This window comes from Phocoena sinus, chromosome X (genome assembly GCF_008692025.1).
Source record: "Phocoena sinus isolate mPhoSin1 chromosome X, mPhoSin1.pri, whole genome shotgun sequence".
NCBI lineage: Eukaryota > Metazoa > Chordata > Mammalia > Artiodactyla > Phocoenidae > Phocoena > Phocoena sinus.
The window spans coordinates 18,619,861-18,645,799 of NC_045784.1; the positions used below are offsets into that span (position 1 = coordinate 18,619,861).

At 41.3% G+C, this 25,939-nt stretch overlaps 1 protein-coding gene across 1 annotated transcript in view; it reads left to right on the forward strand.

The window, feature by feature from the left end:
* Positions 1-23,810, forward strand: part of SMS (spermine synthase) — a 52,889-nt gene extending 29,079 nt beyond the window's left edge. The window contains exons 6-11 of the mRNA XM_032620288.1: positions 449-603; positions 1,266-1,355; positions 14,251-14,365; positions 15,218-15,297; positions 21,738-21,853; positions 23,297-23,810. Coding sequence (XP_032476179.1) covers positions 449-603; positions 1,266-1,355; positions 14,251-14,365; positions 15,218-15,297; positions 21,738-21,853; positions 23,297-23,336 — 596 coding nt within the window. The 3' untranslated portion in view covers positions 23,337-23,810. The remainder of the gene's footprint in view (positions 1-448; positions 604-1,265; positions 1,356-14,250; positions 14,366-15,217; positions 15,298-21,737; positions 21,854-23,296) is intronic.
* The last annotated feature ends 2,129 nt before the right edge of the window (positions 23,811-25,939 follow it).

A 25,939-nucleotide genomic window follows, 5' to 3' on the forward strand; every position in this document is an offset into this window, starting at 1 on the left:
CGCTGTGCGGCATGTGGGATCTTTCCGGACCGGGGCACGAACCCGTGTCCCCTGCATCGGCAGGCGGACTCTCAACCACTGCGCCACCAGGGAAGCCCTCTCTCATATTCTTTTGAAGCAACTCTGCTTCATATTTCATCTGGAAACATGCAATTGCTTTTTAATTATCATATCAGAACAGTCTAAAGACTGAATTTTCTTCCTACTGACCAAAGTATATATGTATATAATCTATGTAGGTAACATTTTATGTTGGGTGTTAAGATGAGTAGGGTTGATGAAAGTCCACAATCCAAAAAACCAAAAAAACAACACCTCTGTATACTGCTGTTTTTAAAGATTGAAAATGAAAATTTCTGAATTTTCTAGATTCTAGCACTTTCTGGTATAAGTCAGGTGGTGTATGGCTTTGGTTATAGTCACCATTTTGGATGTTTCTTCTCACTAGATTTGGCGGAAAGTGATCTGGCATATACCCGGGCCATCATGGGCAGCGGCAAAGAAGATTACACTGGCAAAGATGTACTGATTCTAGGAGGCGGAGATGGGGGCATATTATGTGAAATAGTCAAACTGAAACCAAAGATGGTCACTATGGTAGAGATATCCTTTGTGGTATAAGAGATCAAGTTAAGTGGGCTTTGTTTGTTTTCTTCCTCGTTTTTTGTCTTAAGACTCAAGTTAATGTTACGAGGTAAATGTGTTATGAAGACTACCTTGAACAAACATTTCCACTTAGTACCAGTACCTTTTTTTTTTTTTTCTGTACGCGGGCCTCTCACTGTTGTGGCCTCTCCCGTTGCGGAGCACAGGCTCCGGACGCACAGGCTCAGCGGCCGTGGCTCACGGGCCCAGCTGCTCCGCGGCACGTGGGATCTTCCCAGACCGGGGCAAGAACCCGTGTCCCCTGCATCGGCAGGCGGACTCTCGACCACTGCGCCACCAGGGAAGCCCACCAGTACCTTTTTATATGGCTACCAACAAAGAAGCAGAGTTGAGAATTAAAGAGCAAGTAACCTTTGTACTGTGTCTACTGTTCAGCAGTTGCTGAAATGGCTTCTTCATTAGAAGAAAATTGAGTTCCTTTTGAGTGTCCTTGGTGCACAACAAATGAAGTCATTGTCTCATTTATCATTTTTTAAACTTATGATACGCAAATTAGTGTTAAAAAATGTATGTTCATCTTAACCTTTTTAAAAAGTATATCTCAGAATTCTTTGATACATCCAAATCCAGGGGAAATTTCTCCTTAACCAGTTTCGAACATTGACCAAATGGTGATTGACGGATGTAAGAAATACATGCGAAAAACATGTGGTGATGTCCTAGACAATCTTAAAGGAGACTGCTATCAGGTAATTATATTTATCAGGTAATGTTTTTTTATTATGTCAACTGATAATATGTTCATCAGAACTGTGCCTTCTGAAAACAGCTTTAAGTATAATTGGTTAAGAAGATAAATAATCAAGATGATAGGTCATCTTGTAGGGGAGGAAAAATTTTCCCTCTACCCTTCTAGTACTTGCCTGAGACCCCTGTAATAAAAGACTAACAAGAGGAAAAACAAGTTATTAAATGTTTTAAACTCATGTATTTATGGGAGATGCACAGAAAAATGAGCAACTCAGAGGTAGCTTTAGAATTTAGGCTTAAATATGATCCTAATGGGTCAGAGGGATGTAGGAGTCTTAAGGGAGAATAAATGACTTAGGAAAAATGAACAGGGCCCTTAGAAGAGTAGAAAAAGAAGTATGATAGTTTGTGACAGAGTTTGTCTGTGTTTGGTGTCAGCCTTATCTGCTGTGATAAGAGGCGATCTTCCCTGGTTGAATTCCTCGGGGAGGGGATCTATGGCAGTTGAATTCCTTTTGGAGGATGTGTCTTTAGGCAGATAAAGCGGAGTTCAGAGAAAGCCTCTCCCTACATTTGCTGTTTTTCAAGTGCCTACAGCTCAAAATGTTCAATATGCCAAAGCACCGTATTTTGAGGTAGCCTGTTCTGCTATCCTTTATTCTCTTTATGTGAGTTCTATATACATTTGTATTCAGGGAAGGTGTGTACATATAGTTTAAAAAAAAGAAAGAAAGGGCTAACTCCAGATTCTTTGAATTTAATAACATTAATTCATTCTTGTATAAAAGATGCCATGTACCTTTTTTATGACCTGGCAACCACCACTTTTGACTTTTGTCTCTTTAGCCTGAGTCTTTCTGTGTCTGGGTCTTTGAGAAGGAATTCAGGTATTTATCAGAGGGTGTAGATGATGTTTGATGTAGGAATAATTGCTTCTTGCTAAGCAAATAAGTTCCTAAATTCTACTGTGCTTGTGAGTTGACTGATCATTATAGTTTATAGGATACATTTTGTATTGTATTTTGAGGATTCATATGTTAGGTGCCCATACCTACATTATTAGGTAGAGCAAGATAACTAAGCAAATGCATATTTTTATTTGACCAGAATGTTAAATGTGTACCTCTAGTTTTATAAACATATAGATGCATGCTTTCATTTGTTATGTAAATTACCTACACCTACCCATGTTCTCTAATACATGTGTATCCAAATTTGATTTCATGGTACATGTGTTAATTTTTTCTTTTTTCTTTCTTTTTCTTTTTTTTTTTTTTTTTTTTTTTTTTTGCGGTACGCGGGCCTCTCACTGTTGTGGCCTCTCCCGTTGCGGAGCACAGGCTCCAGACGCGCAGGCTCAGTGGCCATGGCTCACGGGCCCAGCCGCTCCGCGGCATGTGGGATCTTCCCGGACCGGGGCACAAACCCGCGTCCCCTGCGTCGGCAGGCGGACTCTCAACCACTGCGCCACCAGGGAAGCCCACATGTGTTAATTTTTTAAACAGAGAGAAATTATATCAATGTTAAAATGCAGTTGTGATTGTTTTATGGGCAAAAGGAAAAGAAAGTACGTATTTCACTTACACTGTTGGAAAGTTTAAAAAGGGAGGGAGGATGCAGCAGTTCCAATCCTGGGTGTTTATTTGAAGAAAAGGGTAACACTAATTCGAAAAGATACGTGCACCTCCATGTTTATTGCAGCATTATTTACAATAGCCAAGATATGGAAGCACCCTAACTGTCCATCAACAGATGAACGGATAAAGAAGATGTGGTGTATATATACACAATAGAATCCTACTCAGCCATAAAAAAAGAAAGAAATCTTGACATTTATGACAACGTGGATGAACCTTGAGGGTATTATTTCCACTTAGCATAAAGTCAGATGGAGAAAGAGAAATACTGTAAAAATACTGATTTCACTCATGTGGAATATAAAAAAATTTAAATAAAGGAACAAACCAAACCAAATAAAAATACATAGATAGAGAGAACAGAGTAGTGCTTCTCAGAGGGGAAGGGGTAGGGGAGGGTGAAATGGCTAAAGGGGATCAAACTGTATGGTAATGGATGGAAACTATGCTTTTGGCAGTGAGCATACTATAGTATACACGGAAGTCAAAATATAATGCTATACACATGAAAAAGAAGGGGAATTTAGGTTCTTCAGAGCATGACAGACTTTTCACAATGAGCTAAAAGTTACCATTGTTTGCAAATGTTTGCATTGTTGGCCAGACCCTCTGCCTAAAGTGTTAATCCTCACATCTGTATCAAGTGGCAACTGTTTCTATTTTGTAGATGAAGACAGTAAGTTTAGAGAGTTTAAAGGGCAATTTATAGGGTAACTTCAGAGGAATGTTTCAAATTCATGTCTCCCTGGCGGCTCCTTAGGTTGACTTATGGATTAAGAAAAAAATGTAACAAGAACCGCAAACCTAAACCTTCAGTACTGTGGAGTTCCCTTTCAGGAACAGAAAAGCCACCGTGGGGAGTCTGAAAAATTCTTCTGAGGCTGAGAGTTTTCCTGGAGCTCTAAAGGGGTGGGGGTTCCTGGTCTGTGGGACAGCAGTAGGCAAGCCCCTTAGCCATTAAAATACTACCATTAAAAAAATACCAGGTCCTTGCAACTGTTTATCATTTATAAAACATAATTAATGTTATCCTTTTTTAGAAAATAGATTTATAAGCAGTAAATCTAGCAGTTTAAAGAATTCTCAGTTATGTCCAAAAAAAATTTAGTTAAGTATAAAGATATGTATCTTTTTTTTTTTTTTTTTTGCGGTACGCGGGCCTCTCACTGTTGTGGCCTCTCCCGTTGCGGAGCGCAGGCTCAGCGGCCATGGCTCACGGGACTAGCCGCTCCGCGGCATGTGGGATCCTCCCGGACCGGGGCACGAACCCGCATCCCCTGCATCGGCAGGCGGACTCTCAACCACTGCGCCACCAGGGAATCCCAAAGAGATATGAATCTTAAATCTCTTATCAACACAATCCATAAATCTATTGTCAACACAATCCATTATAAAAATAATAAAATAATTTGGTATTAACAGGTGACAAACCATTTGAGAATATTTAGCAGTCTTAATAAAAACTTGGTAAGAAAATTACAAGAGAAGGGAAAGTACCTTCTATTAAACATAATAGAAACGATCAGAAATGTAAAGATACTGTATTAAATGGCAAAATACATAAGCGGTTTCCACTAAAACTAGGAAGTAGAAGAGGATGCTCTGTTTAACCTTGTTTTTGACTCCTTAATGCAGTAAGGTAGGAAAATGAAAACAGTATAAACATAGACAGAACCACATTACTTGCAGAGGATATGAATGCTCACAAAATATAGAAAACTCATCTAGAAAACAAGTTGAACTCATGAGAATTTGGTGTAGCGATAGGATAAAGGCAGACTAAAACTTTTTTCCTTATTCTAAATGCAAAAGTTTGAATGGAAATTGAGTGTGGGCGAGAAATCCTTTTCAAAATAATGACCAGTTGATACTAGGAATAAATTTAACAAGAATGATTTTGAGACTGATAGAATTATGTTAAGATCTTACTGAAAGACAAGCAACTGAAGTGTGAATATGTGGAGAGACAAGTTATTTCTTAGATGAAAAAGGTACCATAATCCCCAAGGGGGTTTTTAGAATTAGACCAAATGATTTTGAAGTTCTCTTGAAACCGTAATTATCTAAGACTAGCCAAGAAAAAATTAAAAAAAGATCACAGCGAAGGGAGATTTGTCCTCTTATTAATTTACTGTGAAGTACAGTAAGCAAATAGAGGAAGTATGATGATGACAAATACAGAAGTATGGCACAGAGACTTGACCACACCTTGGTGTTTGTGTAGACACAAAGCTAATATATGGACTAAGGTGTTTTCAGTTTGGGAAAAGGTTTAGTTGATTTAGTAAATGTCGACATATAATGGGCTGTCCATCTGCATGAGAACAAAATTAACCCTAGAAGCCATAGAAAACAATAATTTCAGATGACTTAAGCTCCAGATACTAAAACTAATACATTTAGAGAAATTTAGAGTATCTAACCTTGGAGTTGGGAAACCTCATAAGGAAAGACAAGAAACCAGTAACTAGTAACATCATAGTATATAAACCAAGCCAAAAGTCTGAAAATAATGGCAACAAACCTGATAGGGAGTTAATCCCGTTAATAATACAAAGAGCCCCTACTAATATTTTAAAATATTAACTAAAGGTGTAAAGGGTATGAACTGGTGTTGTAGACCCCAAGTTCGTGTGCCCAGTGCACAGTGAGGCCAAACAAACTGAAATGGAATTTGGAGCAAAGTTTATTGCAAAGGGCAAGCAAAGAACAGGCAGCTCATGTTATAAAGACCCGAACTCCCTGGTGGTGTCTAGGGAAGTGGTTTTACAGGCAAAATTTGGGGGAAGGTGCAGGGTGTGTGACCTTCCTCTGGTTGATGGTAACAGGGTGGTGTTAAAGAAATCTCAATCATCAGCCGTCTTGTTTCAGCCAGGCTGGGTCCATGTGCTTGTGCACAGCCTGAAGTTACTGTCCTCTGCCTGGGTGGGGGACTTAGTTCCTGGTTAAGAACTCAGTTATGTATCAGATTGTTATCTATAGGGACACAGAAAGACTTGTACCTGGGAGGGGCCTGCGGCGCCCCACTCACTTTAAATTCCCCTTTTCTTTGATACTCCTCAGTCTTGATGGGAACAGGTGTGGGATAAGAAAGGGAATAAACTTTTGGGTAAAGAGGTTAATCATAAACTCTGCCGAGGGAGTCCACTTTTGGTGGCTGGGGAGATGGATGACTCAGTTTTAATACCCCACCCCTGTTTCAACCTTCTCCAAATCTTTGAGGGAATAGGGTGATGACCTGTCTGGCTACTTCCTGCTAAAATGGGGCATAGTCCTGCCTCAGCTTGGGGAGTGGACACTGAGTTGGAAATACTCCCAAGTTCCAAGTCTTGAATCAGAGTCTTGTATGATTAAGATCTCAGTTCCTGGGACTTCCCTGGTGGTCCAGTGGTTAAGACTGCCGTCCAATGCATGGGGTACAGGTTTGATCCCTGGTCTGGGAGCTAGGATCCCACATGCCTCATGGCCAAAAAACCAAAACATAAAACAGAAGCAATATTGTAACAAATTCAATAACGACTTTAAAAATGGTCCGCATCAAAAAAAATCTTTAAAACAAAAAGATCTCGGTTCTTTAGTCCACTGTTTTGGTGTGCCAGATCTAGTTAGGAGTAGTAGTGACAACCCACACAGACTTTGGAAAGTAGATATCATTCCCTGAGAAATTCAGGAGGATGAGCCTGAAAACCAGTCTGGACCTGGCGCTTAGATAAAATTACATTAACTGGTTACAAGTCTCCCCCTAAGTAGGTTATAACTTTTGATACGATATTAACATACATGAAAGGAGCTATTGGCCATTACAATGTCTCCTTTTTCTGCTAATGTATCATCTAAAGCAGTTTCGTTGTCTAAAAAATTTAATAGTTACAAGAGGAGACCTTGAGATAAGGTTGCAGCTGCCAGCCAGCACTACTTCGAGAAAGGCTGGTGGTATCCCAAAGTCTGATACAGTTCAGAAAATTCAAGTTCTCAACAAGACAGATGTGTCTAAAATCACGTCCTCAAAGGCCACCTAGTTCTCCCTTGGATGTCTGAACCATATGTCTTCCATTTTGACTTGACAAATTCATTCCCCTCCTCAATGGCCAAAGTATATGTACCATATGACCAGGCCGCTCTGGTCAGTAAAGTTTAAGTTAAACCGTGTATAAGCCAGAATGACTCCCCCATACTTCCATATGTGAAGATTTTTCTATCATTTCCCCTTTTGATTGCAAATCTTTCAGTAGACCAAAGTACTTGTCCCTCGATGTCAGGGTGGTTGCTGCCTCCCCCTGGGTCCCTCATGTTCCTCTGTGCTAGGCCTCCTTTTTGTTTATATAAATTTGCCTAGGTATCTACTTTGGGGGAAAACTAATCAGATACTGTCAACAGGCTCAGAGGTATGCTAATGGGGAAACATTTCATAGGCTACACATTTAGTTAATTATACCGAATTGTAACACAAGCAGTGTGTATGTGCTTTTAGCAGTAGACTTAAAGCTAGCAATTATGTATGTCATGTATGAGTAGTTATACCCTGACAACTTCGCTAGAAAATTTTCTTTCTATCCTGAACATTGGGGGCAACGATATGGTTAACACAGTAGCTTTCAATTTTGATAGGGCCTTGTCACACACAGGTCATGGGACATCTGATCTTCATCTCAAGATAGGTTGCTGTTATAAGCTTCAGAAACAAGCTCAGTGTCTTTAATAATTCGGTTAAACTTTACAACTATATAACAAGGGGCTATCTGGGAAGTAAGTCTTAGGCAATAAATACAGACCCCAACAGAACTAGAATTTAATATCTATTGAAACAATCTTTATCCAAAATTACCCTCATTTTTTACCAAATATTTTAGCCAAATTATGGAAATCAGACTTTCACAAACCTGGTCTGATTATTTACATACGTGTAATTGATCCTTTAAATTGGCTGTGCTGGAACTTTTCATAAGGAATCCCAGACTGAATTTTTAAAAGGCCCATCAGGGCCAGGAAAGCTATGCCAAGGGCTTGCCACAGATTCTGCCTGCCATGTCTGTAGATCTGGGTGAATTCCTCTCTTCTAGAGGTCTCCAAAACATCTTGAGACTCCTGTGCTTGTCAGGTAGTGACCTTTCTTGTTCACCTTGATAAGGTTGCTGGGAAATCTGAGTTGCCAATTTTTGGAGGGCTCAGGTAGAAAAAAAAAATCATTGTTTCATTGCTGTAAGTCATAATTAGCTTGAGGGGAAGTGTTTCCTTATATCTGGAAAACACAGATCAAAACCAGTAGTATTTTAGACAAAACCCATAAAAATTATAACCATATTCACCAGTTCACTCAGTAATCCTTTTTGTTAACAGTGTTTATGAAGACGCCAGGTTTTTCTGTTAGGATTCTGTAATTGCTTACCCAGTTCATCGATATGATCTGAAATTTATGAGACTTGGACATGTCAAAAAGTCCTTTTTATGAATCTTCTTGAAGATGAAGCACTTTTGGAAAAACAGTAAAACAGTAATGAGTGACAAGACTTAAAAGGTACAGGTAAACACCTGATCCCAATGTAACTGACAAAAAACTTGGTTATAATAACTAGAATTATGAGTAACATTTTATCAGGACACACCAGACTTTGAGAAATTCCGTATAATTTTTAAAAATTTACTGGAGTATATTTGATTTATAGTGTTGTGTTTCATATAATTTTAAGAATATAAAAACATTTGCCCATACCGTATAACCTGATAAGGCTTAACATTCATTTGACAATGCTTCCCATGTAATTTAACATACTGAAGTATCCTAGTTCATTTAATCTCTGAGATGCCTTAGCGTTCTTCTGAAGCATCCTAAAGTTAGCTGGAAGTCAAAAGAACTTCAGTTAGAATTTGATATTTGGAACGTTTGTCAAAAATATTAAAAAGTTTCAAAACACCTGGTCAAATAAGATCATAGGTCATTGTGAAACAATACCCATTCACCTAACCAAAGTGACAATAAAAGATCTCAAAGGCAAATATAGAAAGTTACAGTCAGATCCCTCAGAAAGGCAAAAAAACTCACAATCTGTTATTGAAAGCAGCTTAGCATTGTAAGAAAACTTTGTTTTGCCAGCAGAGAGAGAAAACCAAAAAACCAAACTCCAGTCTTGCATCAACCTATTCTTTTTTTTTTTTAAGAATCTTAAAAAAACCTTTATTGATATCTCTTTGTAAGTGAATCAAGTGGGTGTAAAGCGGCATAAACACAGCAGTGAAAATCAGATACCCCATTATAAAAATAAATTACAAAAAAAAAGACAGTGAAAGAGAAATTTTTACAAAATTCGTTCAGGGGCTGTGATGCAACCTGGATTGACCACATCTAGACCCACAGCTGGATGAGACATAAGGCTGGGCAATCTTGGGGCTGAGAGGATTGGTGAGGTTGGGTGAGCAAATGCAGACCCTTTAAAGTAATACTGCGTGGTACCCATTCCAAGGGTCCCAAATCTCCAGGTTCAAGGAAATCTTCCTATAGCTACAACATGCATGGGAAACCCAGACGATGGTACACCGTGTGACTGGGAAAGGTTTCTAAAACGCACCTCATTTTTCATCTCCTGGTGCGCGGGTTTGCCATTCCAGCCGCTTTACTAACAATCTCCCCACTTGGAGAATCAGCACCTTTAACCTCCTGTTTCATACAGTTTGCAATTTGTCCGGAGGATGAACAGGAAGTGGGGGAACCAATGAGAGACTAGCTCTAGCTGTTTGGACAGGCACATGTCATTCTAATTTCCAATCAGGAAGAAGAATTAACCAAAGGATCAGCCTGCCCCCCCCACCCCCGAACCAGAATAGGGCCTGAAGCAATCCTGCGGTTTTGCGGCCAGCTCCTAAATAAGCGAGTTGAAAAATGGAGCTCAGGGGCACTGCAATTCACAAACCTGCAGAGTTATAAATGATAACTATCGTCCAAAAATACATTGAGGTAAGGCAACGAAGAGGATTTGAAAGCAATGCAGAATTGCAGGAAACAGTTTTCAAGAGGTAGATTGGACTCGCCTTTAAAGCACATGAAAAGCGTCAGAACTTCGACAATGATGCAGTTGGCCAAAAAGGGCGCACGCGTCATCAGCCTTTTTTTTTTTTTCTTTTTTTTTTTTTTTGCGGTACGCGGGCCTCTCACTGTTGTGGCCTCTCCCGTTGGGGAGCGCAGGCTCAGCGGCCATGGCTCCCGGGACCAGCCGCTCCGCGGCATGTGGGATCTTCCCGGACTGGGGCACGAACCTGTGTTCCCTGCATCGGCAGGCGGGCTCCCAACCACTGCGCTACCAGGGAAGCCCTTCCCTTATTTTTTAAACATTTGAAAAGAAGGTTTCTCCTAGAAAACTTACCTAATTTACATTTAATTTACTCAAATGTCTCATCAAGTTGTTTTTCTTGTTGACAAATTTTATAACTATGAACTGACTTTCAGTAACCCTAGATGCAATAAAAGTATTATACGTAATACTGATGACTCTAAAGACATGTATATATTAAACCAACATGCTTAAGCTAGATTTAATATCAAATATCAATAATGTTTCCCAGATCACATGAACCTGAAATTTAACTAGTTTTTTATATTTCTGAGAATTTAAATAAGCACATAATTTTTTTTAGGTCAGTTAAATGGAACTTGTCCACAAACCAATCTTGTCAATGCCATTTGGAGATAGACACATATTTATTATGTACACATAGACATACATGTGTCTATATAGACACAGATGTAAAAGTTTTCCTGTTTGCGTTTAAAAAGCCCCCTTCCCTGTCCCCGTCCCCCCCACCCCCACCCCGGTCTCAGGGATCACAGACAATTAAAGTTTCTGAGAGCCCAGGTAGATCATTTTCATCTCGAAGGTATTAGCTAACCTCTACTAACTGTGCACACACAAACTAGTTTTGGAATGTCAGAAGAGCCCCATCTTAGCCATTTTCAGGGTGAGATTTCCTTCAGTTTGTAAGTAGCCAATTCGGTTTAAATCAATAACAGTAATAGACAGTAATACATATCACTCACGCACATTCACATGCTTCCCTTCCAGATGAACTTGAATCAGCGTTCAGGTTACCAAGACTCCCTTAAAGAGGGTTAAAACCAGGAAGAGAGAACAGGATTGGGACTCGTGTACCAAGACACTCATGCTCACACCCAAAATAAAAGCCAAACCAGTTCCAAAAGGCTCACTTAGATACGACATAGCACAAAAGCCTATACATAAGGAATTTCACCCCATTTCACTTCCCTTTTATAAAACAGTTCTAGTTGAAAGATGCTGTTATAATTTAGAGGGCCATTGTTGTCCAGATCCCAAGGCGTACTGAGGCCAGGCAGTGTTACGATGAAATATCATTTTCTTTCATTCATGGGAGCAAAGCTGATCTCCCAGTTCTGAAAAATGTACTCTAGGGGACTGCAAGATGGACCAGAGCTGTGCTCATCCGTAGTTCTTCATGGCTGGTGGTGTCAAATACCAAGCAAAGAGCAAACCAATGCAATGCAGAACAATCTCAGGGTCACAGTTCCCTAGCCCCAGAAAGGGAGAGAGCCAGCCAATGCCCTATCAGAGGTGAAGCCAAATGACCAAGCCTAGTCCCCTAGTCCCTTTATCTTAGGGAATTGTGTCAAGCTCGATTTCTGACTTGTTACATGTGATTTTTTTTTTACATGAACATGTTTTTTGTAACTAGAAAGGCAGATTTCTTTGCTGTAGGCGAAGCCAGTGCAATAGGGAAGAATAACCATGGTGTCAGTATGAGCTCCATTACCAGAGATATCTCAACCAGCCAATGCAAGTACTGACTGATACACAGATATAAAAAACAAATACGGTCGCATAGACAAGAGATCAGATAAGGTATATTTCAAAATTGCTTTCCCACTCCCAGATGGAGGCCTCCAAACAGATTCGTCTGACTCCCAAAAGAGAATCAGATTGACTCACAATGAACCCAGAGTGGCTCACTTCCTGAAAGGGAGTGAACCTAGACGGAGCCGGTAGAATTCCTAGCTCACGCATGCTGGAGAGACTCAGCCCAAACCGATACCTAAGGTGGGCCGTAGGTCAGAATGTTTCTTGGTTCTAACCAGTCCTGTGCCGAAAGGGCTGGCATCCGGCATCGCCAGGGAGCGTCCCTCCAAGTTCCTCTGAGTGAAACGAGCTCTGGTGGCTGTTGGGGACTCAGGGAAGAAGGCTGCCCTCGGCCAGGGTCGACCTGTCTCGGGCACAGTCTCTTGGTTGGCTCATCAAAACTGGTGAAACCTAATTCGTGTGCCTGATACACAGTGAGGCCGAACAAACTGAAACTTCAGCGTTTGGAGCAAAGAAAGGTTTATTGCAAGGGCCAAGCAGGAACAGGCAGGTCAAGCTCTAAAGGGTTTTCAGGGAAGAGTTTTTTAAGGCAAATTTGAGGGGAGAGCTGCAGGGTGTGTAGTCTTCTTCTGATTGGTTGGTGGTGAGGTACCCCGGTGGTGTTAACTGGATTCTCAGTCATCAGTCTTCTGGTTGTAAGTACTTGTGCTCAGCCTGAAGTTACCAGCCTCCACGGGGGTGGGGGCCTTAGTTCCTGTCGAAGATCCCAGAGTTATGTATCAGATTGTTAGGTGTAGGGATACAGAAAGGTTTTGTACCTGGGAGGGCCCGCAGGGCCCTGCTCAGTTTCAACACCCCCCACCCCCAACTTCTTTGATACTCCTCAGGCTTGAGGGGAACAGGTGTGGGACAAGAAAGGGAATAAAGTTTTGGATAGAGAGGTTAATCATAAAGTTGGCAGAGGAATTCGGCTTTAGGGGGACTCGCTTTCATTGGTACTTTTCAGAAGACGAAAGTCAAATAGCCTGCAAACTTATGACAAGCTGCTTACCCCTATTGGTGGCGTGAAGTTCTTGTGAAAAGTTAGCAAGGGACTCGACAAAATAAAACAACGGGGACAACATCCAGTACTGGGAAGGCTGCAAGGACACAGGTGCTTTATGCAGCAAGAATTGCCTTCAGAATTAAAAAGTAAAGTACACATTCCTTTTGTTCTGGCAACCCAATGTTTGGGCATCCAGGCAACCGTCATCTATACAAGGAGGTTTGTTATGGCTGTGTTTGTAGAGACCAAGACTTGACGATGGTAAGAATATATAGCATTTTTAGTGGTATGTCAATATTTTTTAAAAACCATCATCACCTAGAATGGTGTTAGGTGAAAGTTGCCAAGTTCAGAACGATGTGTGTGATCCTAGTTATACAAATGAGAACAAGACTTTGAGCACAAGGGAAAACTGAACATATCAAACAAGACTGATATGTAGTTGGAGGCGGCTGAGGTGTTAGTGCCTTCTAGATCTTTGCATGGTTGCACTTGATGCAGTAAATGAAACGAGTTATGTAACAACCAGACAGAAAGATCCAGTTTCTTCAAGAATTGTGGTTTTGAGGATATGTGTAAGAACATTTATAGGAAAAGATCTGGAATAGTTTATCTTAGGGAATTGTGGCAAGCTCGATTTCTGACTTGTTACATGTGATTTTTTTTTTTTTATACACGAACATGTTTTTTGTTAAGTAGAAAAATGAAAAGACAAGGAGAATAACTCCTTTCTTGTTCAGGAATTTGCCTACAGCTAGGTGGGTCCCTAGCTCATAGCTTCAGTACTCCAAAGATACGGCAAACCCCAAACTTATTTCCTGTATTTACTGTAAAGGGTCTGTATGAGAATTCCAGCTTCTACCTGCTATACTCTGCTTGTTAATAACTCTGTGATTGTGAGAGCTGGCATTTATCACATGGCTTTATTACCATCAGTACTTGAGGTATTAGAGGTAAGATGCAAAAAATAAATCAATGGACAACAAAGTCATTCAGTGCTTAATATAAAAGAAAAACTAAAAGTAGAAGAAAATACACGTAGTAGGAGAGGCAGTATAGATTAGAGTTAAAAGTGTGAACTTGGTTTTCAGATCTAGGTGTGCTTCTTGGCTCCGTTTCTTATTGGGTGCCTTTGAGCAGGCTTTGTGACCTCTCTCGTTTGTGTCTCTATTTGTAAAATGGGGATGATAATAGTACCTGCAAGGAGTTGTAGAGCATGCAGTAGGTCCTGAATTTTAGCTCTTAGCAGGTATGGGTGGAAGTCATTTTTGCTTGTGCGGCAGGGTGCTGTGGCCCTCAGCCCTCGCATGCCGTCTCCCCTTTCCTTTTACAAGTGTTTAACTACTTCCATATGTGTTGGCTCACCCGCATCTGTTCCTGTTCTCTCTGGAAGGTTCTAATAGAAGACTGTATTCCAGTACTGAAGAGGTACGCCAAAGAAGGGAGAGAGTTTGATTATGTGATTAATGATTTGACAGCTGTTCCAATCTCCACATCTCCGGAAGAAGGTAGATTCTGTTTTTTCTTTTTAACCAAGATAATGCTCATGGAAACGTTTTTCTTGGCGCCATGTGAGAATGAAAGGATCTTAAGAGATTGTCTAGAAAAGTTCCTTCATTTATTAAAGGTAGTTAAACTGAGGCCAGAGGTGGAAGGATGGCTAGATTTGGCTTTGGTCAAATCCTGTTTTGCCATTAAATGAGAAAAATTAATTCAGTTGTTTGAAATAAGCATGAAATAAAATGACTCATAGTTATACCATTGAGACACTAGCTTGTTGGATAACTTACTTTTACATACTGTGATTTTTTTAACCTGTACTGGGACAATATGGTGACGTTTCTAAGCCACACCAGAGACAGTTCCCCTTCTCAGACCACCACTCGAAATTACTGCTAGCTTAGGATTTCAGTGTTCATGTTTTTTCTATTACCTTGTCTTCCTGCTGAGTTTCCAGACTCGGGTCACCACCTGATGACCCTTGCTGACCCTCACCCTTGCAGTTTCTCTCTTGAGATGTTGCTGCTTTCCCCGTTACTTAAAGCTGTTGTTTTTCAGATTTCAACCACTGCCTTTGTGTCAAATCTTTATGGGTATGGTGAGAACACTGCTACGTACATGCACATTTGCTTTTGATCTTGCTTGTGTATGCGTGTATGTGCACGTGTGTCCAAGACACAAAATATGTGACAGTATGCTGTCATTCACGAATAAGCCCTCGAATATTGGGTCTTAAGAAGCTCATGGCTATTTCTTATTTTTTGTATTGTTGAATATTAATGTGAATGTTTGACTTTAGATGTTGTTTCTGATGCACGTAAACTCATATTTATAAAACTTAATTTTTTTCTTACATCCAGATTCCACATGGGAGTTTCTCAGACTGATTCTTGACCTCTCAATGAAAGTATTGAAACAGGATGGGAAATATTTTACACAGGTATAGACTTACTTAAGTGTTTTTTTTCCCAAAACTCTCAAATTTTATGTTTTGTGCTTCACACGGCCAGAATACTTAAGGAGACATTAACATAAAGACTAATGGTAGCACTAACTATTTAGTTACTTGTAAAATTAAGACTAAATGAAGGTTAAAAGGGAGTGCGTATAGTATGTAATGGCTGTATGCTCTGACAATGTAGGGATAATACAACTATTAAGAATAGTGGTGAGGTGAGTGGGGGAGACTGGGACAAGTATATGCAAAAATCTTTTGTATATTTTCAGTAATCATGTTGGTGGTGATGGTATTAGTATTGTTATTGAGGTTGTTATATTTGTAATGTGGCATAAAGCAATCGAGCAATTATGCAATATTTTAATTCTATCATCCCCAACATTGTCAATATGGAAGGAAGTAGTTGAAGATGTAGTAGAGAAGTGGATAAATAAAACCGTATTGTACTGAAAAAAATTTCAAGGACAGACCAGTATAATTGGATTATGTTCTCAAGCAGTAAGTTTGTAAATAGCTGACCTGTCATTTTTAGGGAATTAATGAGTTCTATTGTGTCCTGTTACCACAACCTTCTGATTTATTAAACTTGGGCTTTGGATGTAGTATAAACTGTTGTCACCAGATGGAGACACAGACTGTGATTCCACCCCCCACCCCCAAACTCTAGGGCAGGGGTCCCCAACTCCCGGGCCATGGGCCAGTACCGGCCTGTGGCCTGTTAGGAATCGGGCCGCACAGCAGGAGGGGAGCGGCGAGTGAGCCAGCGAAGCTTCATCTGCCGCTCCCCACGGCTCGCATTACCGCCTGAACCATCCCCCCACCTTCCGTGGAAAAACTGTCTTCCACAAAACTGGTCCCTGGTGCCAAAAAGGTTGGGGACCAATGCTCTAGGAAATTCTTAGTGGAAAAGCCATCAGCATAATTTCATAAACTGCTTTGGCTGTAGTATGAGTTACTGCCACTAGATGGAGACACAGACCGTGGTTTTTTTCCCCTCATCCTCTAGGAGATTCTTAGTGGAAAAGCCATCTACATAATTTCATAAACTGCTCTGGCTGTAGTATGAGCTGCTGCCACCAGGTGGAAGCAAATTGTATTTTCCTCATTTTCTAGAGGATTCTTAATTTTAAAAGGTTTGAAGTTAGTATTTCTTGATATGTAAAAAATACATATATATATAACCTACTAAAGTCCTTAACTTTTCGAAAATGACAGCAAAAGCAGCTAATTGATGATCCGTCTTTTTACTTGGTACAGAAATCCCTTGATTCATAAGCAGAAGATAAACAGTATTGTACTCGGGTCCCTGTAATTAATTCTTCAGCATTTTCAGGAGAATTCCACCTCCCCCCCAACTTTTTTAAAGCATTGTTATAGTTAAATGTCAAGAACTACTAGAAAGGTCTTAACTTTATTCTCCCAAGGAGGCATTTTTAAGCAGACCCCAGACAGTTTACGGGATCTGAGATTCATAGTGCCGAAAACAGCTTGGCAACTTAAGAGACACCTTGAATTAGTTTCCATCCCATCCTGTTTTCTTCCTCCTCCCCCTGCACGGGCAATTAATCCTGGACCTTGCACTTGGTGAAAGTGTTAGCAAGCTTCAAGGGAACAGACAACTGTCGACGAATGGACTTTTTTTTACCCTGATCCTTAAGAATGATTTTAAAACACATTGTAGAATTGACTTTTTAAAAGCCATGAGTCCAGGGGTCTGTAAACCACGGGCCAGATCTCATCTACTGCTAGGTTTTGCAGTTTTCTTGGCACACAGTCACGCCCATTCATTACAGAGCGTCCATGGCTGCTTTTGCTACAGCGGCAGCTTGGAGCACTTTTGGTGAAAACTATATGATCTGCAAAGCCTAAAATATTTTCTGTCTGGCCCTTTACAGGAACCCTGTAAAGGGTTCTGACCCCTGCTTTACAGGAACTCTACAATGAAACCTGCTCAAACCAAGTGGTCTTATTCTTATAAAAACAACCCGAATTCAGTGAGTTGGGCTTTTCATAAGTGGATATTTCTTAAGCAGAGCATATATTGATAGAATTTGGTTCTTTTTATGTTTCTGCAAATAGAAGTCTCATGGAGCTTAAGTTGGGGAGAATGTGAGGCCTTGACATCTTTAATCAAAAGTGACTGAAAACAATTTGGATCTACTGCAAACCAGTCAGTTTATAGTAGAGAATAGGTACCGTTAGGAAGAAAGCACGAGTGTTTTCTTTTGTTGTATTTACCTGGTACACTGCTTCCTTGGGGAACTGCTTTCTCAGTATGGACAACTAATAGAAAGGCTTACTTGACAGATCATCCCTGCCCATTCCTAAATACTGATGATTCAGGCTTTGATAACCTGGCCTTTGCCAGCCAACTTTTACTAAAAATCACCTTAAATACTTAAGGCTGTGCTGGTTTCTAAGAATTGTCCAAAAGATGTATTAGGACATCCTTCCCACCCCCGCATTCATTATAGTTGGAAACTCAAGGCGATCTCTTTTTATGATTCCCAGGAATCCCACAGTATGTTGGGTGGTTGAATGTGTCGTATGAACCAAGGGGGCATAGGCCTTTGAAGAAGCAGGAGTCAAGAGCTGCAGTGTGGTTTGACTCAGTATGTACTGATGTCATTCCCACAGTGTAATACTTTCAAAAACTACCACGTGGCATGCTCAGGAGATACCTTTAATTCACACCCATCCCCCTTCCCTGAGCCTGTAGCTTAGAAATGGAGTAAGGTTAAAGATGGGACAAAAATGTTGTTTGGCTTGTTAACTTGGTGACTGACAAAAGCTAAATGTTCCTGCCTAAAACTGCTTGCATCACAATGGCAAGTTCATGATGTCACTAGTGTCACTGTGGCTGGTTGAAGACAGCCTTGTCTGTGGGCCACAGAGCTGGAGAAGGCGTCCTGGAATGTGTGGGGATTCATCGATCCACCGCTGGCAGGCTAGGGGAATTTGAATCCAGGGAAGAATTGCTTTTGTGGGACTAGGAGGCAGGTTCCCCCCACCCCCCATTATAAAAAAAACTGTAGGTTATTTCAAAGTACAAAAATATGTGTGTGATATTCATATTAGTTATGATACAAAGATATTAACTTCCCCGTCCCCCCGCAGTCATGGATGTTACCAGTACGCTTGACTCGTCTGCATTCCTCCCTAATCCCCTCCCGCCTTCTGGAAGTAACCCATTTTTAGTGTGATTTTTTTGTTTCAGTTACTCTTGTGCTTTCTTTATAGATGTTTTACACACGTGTGATCTGCTAAATCATCATATTGTTTTTGCTTGCTTTTGAACTAGATAAAAATGGTGTCCTTAAGGAGGTATTCTTCCAGACTTTTTTTTTTAGTTGCGGCATGTGGGATCTTTTCAGTTGAGGCATGCGAACTCTTAGTTGCGGCACGCATGTGGGATCAAGTTCCCTGACCAGGGATCGAACCCGGGCACCCTGCTTTGGGAGCACGGAGTCTTAGCCACTGGACCACCAGGGAAGTCCAGACTTTTTTATATTACAGAAATCACACAAGCTGTGTAAAAGATACAAACAGAACTAAAATCTATAAAGTAATAAAGCAAGTGTCACCCACAGCTAACATGAGGCAAGGAGAAACTTCTTTGCCATTAGATTGTTATTATGCATCCTCCATGTGTCGTAAGAAAAGAACAGTGTAGTTCCATTTAAATACATAGAAAAGTGAAATGTATCACATTACTTTTTTTGGGTAGGTATCTGTGGGTTTTTTTTTTTCTTTTTTAAACTGCTTTTTGACAATTTTGGGGAAGCATAAATTGAAACTATCCTATTTCTTTACCACATTCTTTGTAAGGAGGACTTCCCATATACCCTCTGTAAAGAGAGAGCGTGGTGTCATTTTTAAGATGGCAAGGAAAACCTTGAACTGTGAACCTTGGTGGCATTTCCACTCTATAGCTTCCCCGGTAGTGAGGTGTTCTAAAAACAACCGGGCAGTGTTTTCTATTTGTGAATCTTAAATTACACATGTGGTGTTTATGTACTCTCATGGTGAACTTGATGTTGAAACCAAATTATATGCTGGCCAAGGGCACTTTGGCCAGTTCCCACTGCAGGACCCTAGATGATGGGTTACTAAACAGGCTGGCACTGAAGGATGACGATGTGCTGAGCGAATGTGCTACGTTAAAACCGCCCAGGCCAGCCCTTGGAATAGTTCTGTCTACCCACTTGCCCGTGACTGACTGGTTCTTTGGTTTTGAAAGCCATCCTCAGGAACGCTTATATCACAGGCTGCTTTATTATATGTGAATAGTTTTCATCTTACATTATACTTGGCTATTTTGAGGCAAATTGATAGCAAAGTTCTTATGAAGGAATGTGATCAGCACATATATTCAGTTGTCTTCCAAATGTTAAGAGCTTCAGAGGTTGGGACTTCCCTGGTGGCACAGTGGTTAAAACTCCACGCTCCCAATGCAGGGGGCCCGGGTTTGATCCCTGGTCAGGGAACTAGATCCCACATGCATGCCGCAACTAAGAGTTCGCATGCTGCAACTAAAGAGCCCTCAAGCCGCAACTAAGGAGCCCACCAGCCACAACCGAGGAGTACATGTGCTGCAACTAAGGTGCTGGTGACCTGCAAGTAAGGAGCCTGCTGGCCACAAATAAGGAGCCTGCTGGCCACAACTAAGGAGTACATGTGCCACAACTAAGGAGCACGCCTGCTGCAACCAAGACCTGCGCAACCAAATAAAATAAATAAATAAATATATAAGAATTTTAGAGGTTAAGAGGAAATAGTTGGTATTAAATATCCATCTTGTTTTCTAAATCCATTATGAAAAGCCCTTGGGGGAAAATTGTGCTCAAATGATAAACCCTACCCCAGATCTACTGAATGAAAATCTTCATTTTAATAAGGCCCCCTATGATTCATACATACATTAAAGATTGAGAATCACTGCTGTAGAATTATGCCGGTACTGTATGCATTCAGCAGCTCTCCTGTGTCTTGGCCAGCATTTCTGATTCTCTTCACCTTTTTTTTTTTAATGGTCCTAGAGTGGCTGCTGCAGCTCCACATATCCTATCTAAGTTGGAGGCTGGAAGAAAGTTGAAGGAGCTGGGTCACTGTATTTATCCTTGATTGTCCAGAATCAAATATCAGTTATATGTGGAATCTAAAAATTAATACAGGGCTTCCCTGGTGGCGCAGTGGTTGAGAGTCCGCCTGCCGATGCAGGGGACACAGGTTCGTGCCCCCATCTGGGAGGATCCCACATGCCACGGAGCGGTTGGGCCCATGAGCCATGGCCACTGAGCCTGCGCGTCTGAAGCCTGTGCTCCGCAACGGGAGAGGCCGCAACAGTGAGAGGCCCGCGTACCACAAAAAAAACATACAAATGAATCTATATACAAAACAGAAACAGACTCACAGACATAGAAAACAAACTTATAGTTACCAAAGGGGAAAAGGGAGGAGGAGGGATAAATTAGGAGTTTGGGATTAATAGATACAAACTACTATATATAAAATAGATAAACAAGGACCTACTGTATAGCACAGGGAACTGTATTCAGTATCTTGTAATAACCTATAATGGAAAATAACCTGAAAAGATATATAGATATCTATATCTATCTATATATATATAATATATAATAACATATATAGTATATATAACTGAATCACTTTGCTGTACAGCTGAAACTAACACAATATTGTAAATCAGCTATACTTCAAGAGTTTAAAAAAAGAACACATTTCAAAAAATAAATCTTTCCCAGCAGACTTCCACTATATTTCATTGAGCACTCCTACCTGCTCGGGAGACAGAAAAGGGGTGGCAAAAAAGGGAGAAAAATTAGAACAATGAAGTCAAGAGAAAATGTTTGATAAAGAGTAGAACCGGGGAATATCCTTAGTGTATACATCCTGAATAGACTTTTGTTCTTCTATTGAAATAAATAAAATAAATCACAGATTTTGGGGGAAAGCACAGAGGTGTGAATATAGTTCTGTGTCAACATCTTAGACTCTTAAGAGGGTTGTAGTTTCTGGAAGCCAAGAACATTATCTTTTTGATACTTCATTCTCAACACAGTGGTGACTGTTTTGAATGGGTTATGTGTATGAATCTTTGCTAATTGCATGGTGTTGATACAATGACTGTGTCACTAATGAGAAATTGGTCTCACTGGTTTCTGTTGCTTCATACTCGAATAATTTGAAATGGCTTGGTAAATGAGGTAGAAGGATAATGAGCTAATGGATCTATAAATAGAACTCAGTGCAATTTGTGAAAGTACAGAAACCTTATCTCATTTTCAGAGCTGAACTTTTATCTAAAGCTGGAATTGCTCATTTATTAGAGACCTTCAAATGAGTGGGACGTTCAGTAGGACTTAAGAATCCTATTGTTTGCTTTTCTCTCTTTGATTTAGGGAAACTGTGTCAATTTGACTGAAGCCCTGTCACTCTATGAAGAACAGCTGGGGCACCTGTATTGTCCTGTGGAATTCTCGAAGGAGATCGTCTGTGTCCCTTCATACTTGGAATTGTATCCTTTGACCACATTGTGTTGCCAAATCAGAACCTCTATGTAAATATCATGCCTGTTTAACATTTTAAAGAAACAGAATTAGTTGTATAGTACATGTAAGGCCCTGGTTCTCTGCCCCCCCCAGCCCCTCAGATGCTGGGGTGTGGCCTGACACAGCTTCTCAGGTGGTTTTAATGGTCTGGCACCACTGGTTCTCACAGGCAGTCCCCAGACCTGTGGCATCCCCTGGGAACTAGTTTCTCGAGCCCTGCCCCAGCCTGCTGCCCAGTCAGAAACACTGGAGGGTGGGGCCCGGTGACCTGTCTTGACCAGCCTGCCAGGAGATTGATGTGCACTTTAAAGCTTCAGAAGCCCCAGTCTAGACACCGTCCCAGCTGGAGCAGGCTGACTGAAGAAGCTCATTGTCCTTTTATGTTAAAATTACCCTACTTCAATATTAGTTTCTACACTTCACTTGATTCTGATTTGCAGTAGAGATAGAGCTAAAAATAATAGTGGGCATCATAAAGTTAATGTTGATGTTCCCCATTAGTTCCACTTAGTAAAGTCAGTCCAGGGAAATAAGAAAAGAACCCAGAGAAATGCCAAATGAAAGCATTGTCATTGGAAATTTATAGTGCATTTCTTCCTCCTAAAAACCGGACTGTGTTCTGTAGACCAAAGCTACCGTACCGGAGGTGGCAGGGTCTAGCTTCCTGTGAGAGCAGGTTTCATGGCTGCCTGCTAGCCTGAGCTCTGTGACCGTGACAGTCTCCCAGGGAGGAGGGGCCGCCAGGTTCCTCCTGGCCTGTGGAGAGCTTTGACACCTCTCCCTGGCGAACAGGTGAGCATGTTCATCAGGGTTCCTCTCCAGAGCATTTGTTATAGCCAGAGCATTTGTTATAGCCAGCTCTTTTTTTTTTTTTTTTTTCCCCAGCTCTTCTTTATACATTGAAAGACTTTAGAAAGCAGTTGATGACACCTGGAGAAAAGGCTTTCGCCCTCTGGCTCCCCTCTGGTTCCTCTTTCCTCTCCATCCTTCCACCTTTCTCCCCCTTCTCTTCCTAGCTCCCTCTTCTCCCACCTCCCTCCTTTCTCTCTTCCTCCCATCTCCCCCACCCCACTTCTCACCTCCCTCTTGTCTTTGTCTCTCCTCTCTTGTTAATTCCCCAAAACATTTTAGAGTCCTCGGAAGCAGAAGTGTTACCTGAGAGGATATTTGTGTCCCTTTAATCTTTTCTTTGCTCACCTGCTGCCCTCCCTCCCCACCCCGCGACGTCACAGGTGGTGGGCATCCGGCTGCAAAGTGCCCTTGTTTAAGAGGCCTTCATTCTCATTACCACAGTGCTGTAAGCTCTGAAGCTTTCATCCATCTTCCAGTTTGTAGGCCAGTAGACAAATTTGAAGTGATGCCTGTTTTTCCTTGAATTACCTGTTCTTATTCCTTGACTCCTTGTGCAGGTGGGTATTTTACACTGTTTGGAAGAAAGCTAAACCTTGAAAATCAGTTTCCCCTAATCATGTGTGCTGCAAATAGCCTTCCTGACCTTCATATGCTGTACATGACATCGAAAGGAGTCAGGCAATTAGTTGTGAATTCCTTCAAGTTTCCTTTTTTTAATTATTTTTTAATTTAAAAATCAAATGGAAAATGTATATTTTGGTGAACTAGGGTGTTATTTTTTTGAAGGATGATCAGACAGCACAGTGAAGGCTGCTAAATGCACTGAACCTCTAGAATGTGATTTTTGATTTTGTTTTTGTTTTTCTGTGTGGGCTTCTTTTGTTTCTGTTTTGGTAGACTTCGAATTTGATTGTTTGGAAGAATGAACACCATTGTTTTCTTCTGGAGGGAAGCTCTTGACGGGAGTTTCTTTTCCCCCCAAATTGACGTAGGTATTAAAATTTGGTGCTTATAAGGAAAGACTTTAAAAACTGAATAGCAATGCTTTCGATTAAAATTACAAATGAGAAATTTCATGTGTCTGTTGTTTTATTTCAGCCAGGTCTTCTCTTTCTCGCTTCTGATCTCACAGAACAAAGATGTCTCCTTGGTCTTTTTTTAGTTCTGTTATATCATTCGGTGCCATTTATCTCTTTCTAATAGGATGGCCTTAGGGCCTTTTTTGAACAGCAGTAATGACTTCATTTACCACCATGGTAAATGACACACAACCTATTACATTCACCAGTTCTTCATTATAAAATTGACCTAAGGATAGGAAAAGATTTGGCCTTACTGTAAAGTTGAAAGTCAGAAGCTTCTTTCTATTCCAACTCTTATTGGTGTATTAGATGTGAAAATAAAGACCATTTTGGAATGCTGCTGTGAAGTTTTCTGAGTTTTTTGATGCATAGATAGATGACAGTTGTGGAGAGGCCCACAGCTGCAAGAGCAGCTTAAACTCACCTGAGGAAGTACGTGTAACAGCTTGGTAGTGTACCTGTGGGTCACAATCCACATCAAAGGTGAGGTTATATTGACCTGGACTGTTGGACATCACTGGGTTGTCCTGTTTGGCTTTTTTTTTTTTCAAACTTTAATTTTTTTATTTTTAAAATTTATTTTTGGCTGTGTTGGCTCTCTGTTGCTGCCTACGGGCTTTCTCTAGTTGCGGCAAGCGGGGGTACTCTTCGTTGCGGCACACGGGCTTCTCATTGCAGTGGCTTCTGTCGTTGCGGAGCACGGCCTCTAGGCGTGCGGGCTTCAGTAGTTGGGGCACACGGGCCCTAGAGCACGTGGGCTTCAGTAGTGCGGTGTGTGGGCTCAGTAGTTGCGGTGCATGGGCTCTAGGGCACATGGGCTTCAGTAGTTGTGGCTCGCGGGCTCTAGAGCACAGGCTCAGAAGTTGTGGCTCACGGGCTCTAGAGCACAGGCTCAGAAGCTGTGGTGCAAGGCCTTAGTTACTCTGCGGCATGTGGGATCTTCCTGGACCAGGGATCGAACCCGTGTCGCATGCATTGGCAGGCGGATTCTTAACCACTGCACCACCAGGGAAGTCCCCCTGTTTTCTTTTTTTTTTTTTTGCAGTATGCGAGCCTCTCACTGTTGTGGCCTCTCCTGTTGCGGAGCACAGGCTCCGGACGCGCAGGCCCAGTGGCCATGGTTCACGGGCCCAGCCGCTCCGTGGCATGTGGGATCTTCCCGGACCGGGGCACGAACCCGTGTCCCCTGCATCGGCAGGTGGACTCTCAACCACTGTGCCACCAGGGAAGCCCCCCCTGTTGTTTTTTTAAAAGGTTTTATGCTTTATCAGTGGAGTTCATTTACAATGAATTTGCAGTAGGCAAAGCATTAAAAATGAAATATCCAGTGTGTGTTTTGAGACAGAATAAGTGTCAACCGAGAACATTCCTCCTCCTGAGATAGGTTCATGGTATGAAACAGATATTCTTTAAAAATGAATATATGTCCACTTTTTCTTTTTTGTTCGATTGGCGTGGGGGAAAAATAATAAAGGAGTTAGACTCACGTGGGAACTAGATTGGCTTTCAGCAAATATTTTTCTTGTGATAGAGGTTAAAAACAGCATTGGTAGATAGACACTAAGAATCCTACTCAAGCCCCGCCCTCCGGCTCTATGCTTTCAAAGTCTCTGTGTACTGTGTAAGATTAAAAATGATGATACTACTACTGTTAGAACACAGTTTGGGGTAAATAGAATTAGAGGGTTTTCTTTTTTAAATTAATTTTTATTTGTGGCTACGTTAGGTCTTTGTTGCTGCGCACGGGCTTTCTCGAGTTGCGGTGAGCAGGGGCTACTCTTCGCTGCGGTGCACGGGCTTCTCATTGCGGTGGCTTCTGTCGTAGAGCACGGGCTCTAGGCACACAGGCTTCAGTAGTTGTGGCTCGCGGTCTCTAGAGGACAGGCTTAGTAGTTGTGGCACACGGGCTTAGTTGCTCCGAGGCATGTGGAATCTTCCCGGACCAGGGATCGAACATGTGTCGCCTGCATTGGAAGGCGGATTCTTTACCACTGCACCACGAGGGAAGTCCCAGGGTTTTCTTTTTTTTTCCATTTCAGAAAAGAAAGCAAGTGTATCTGCTGTCTAGCTATGGTATTGTTAATATGTGGCATCACTTTGTACTTGAAGACTAGCTTG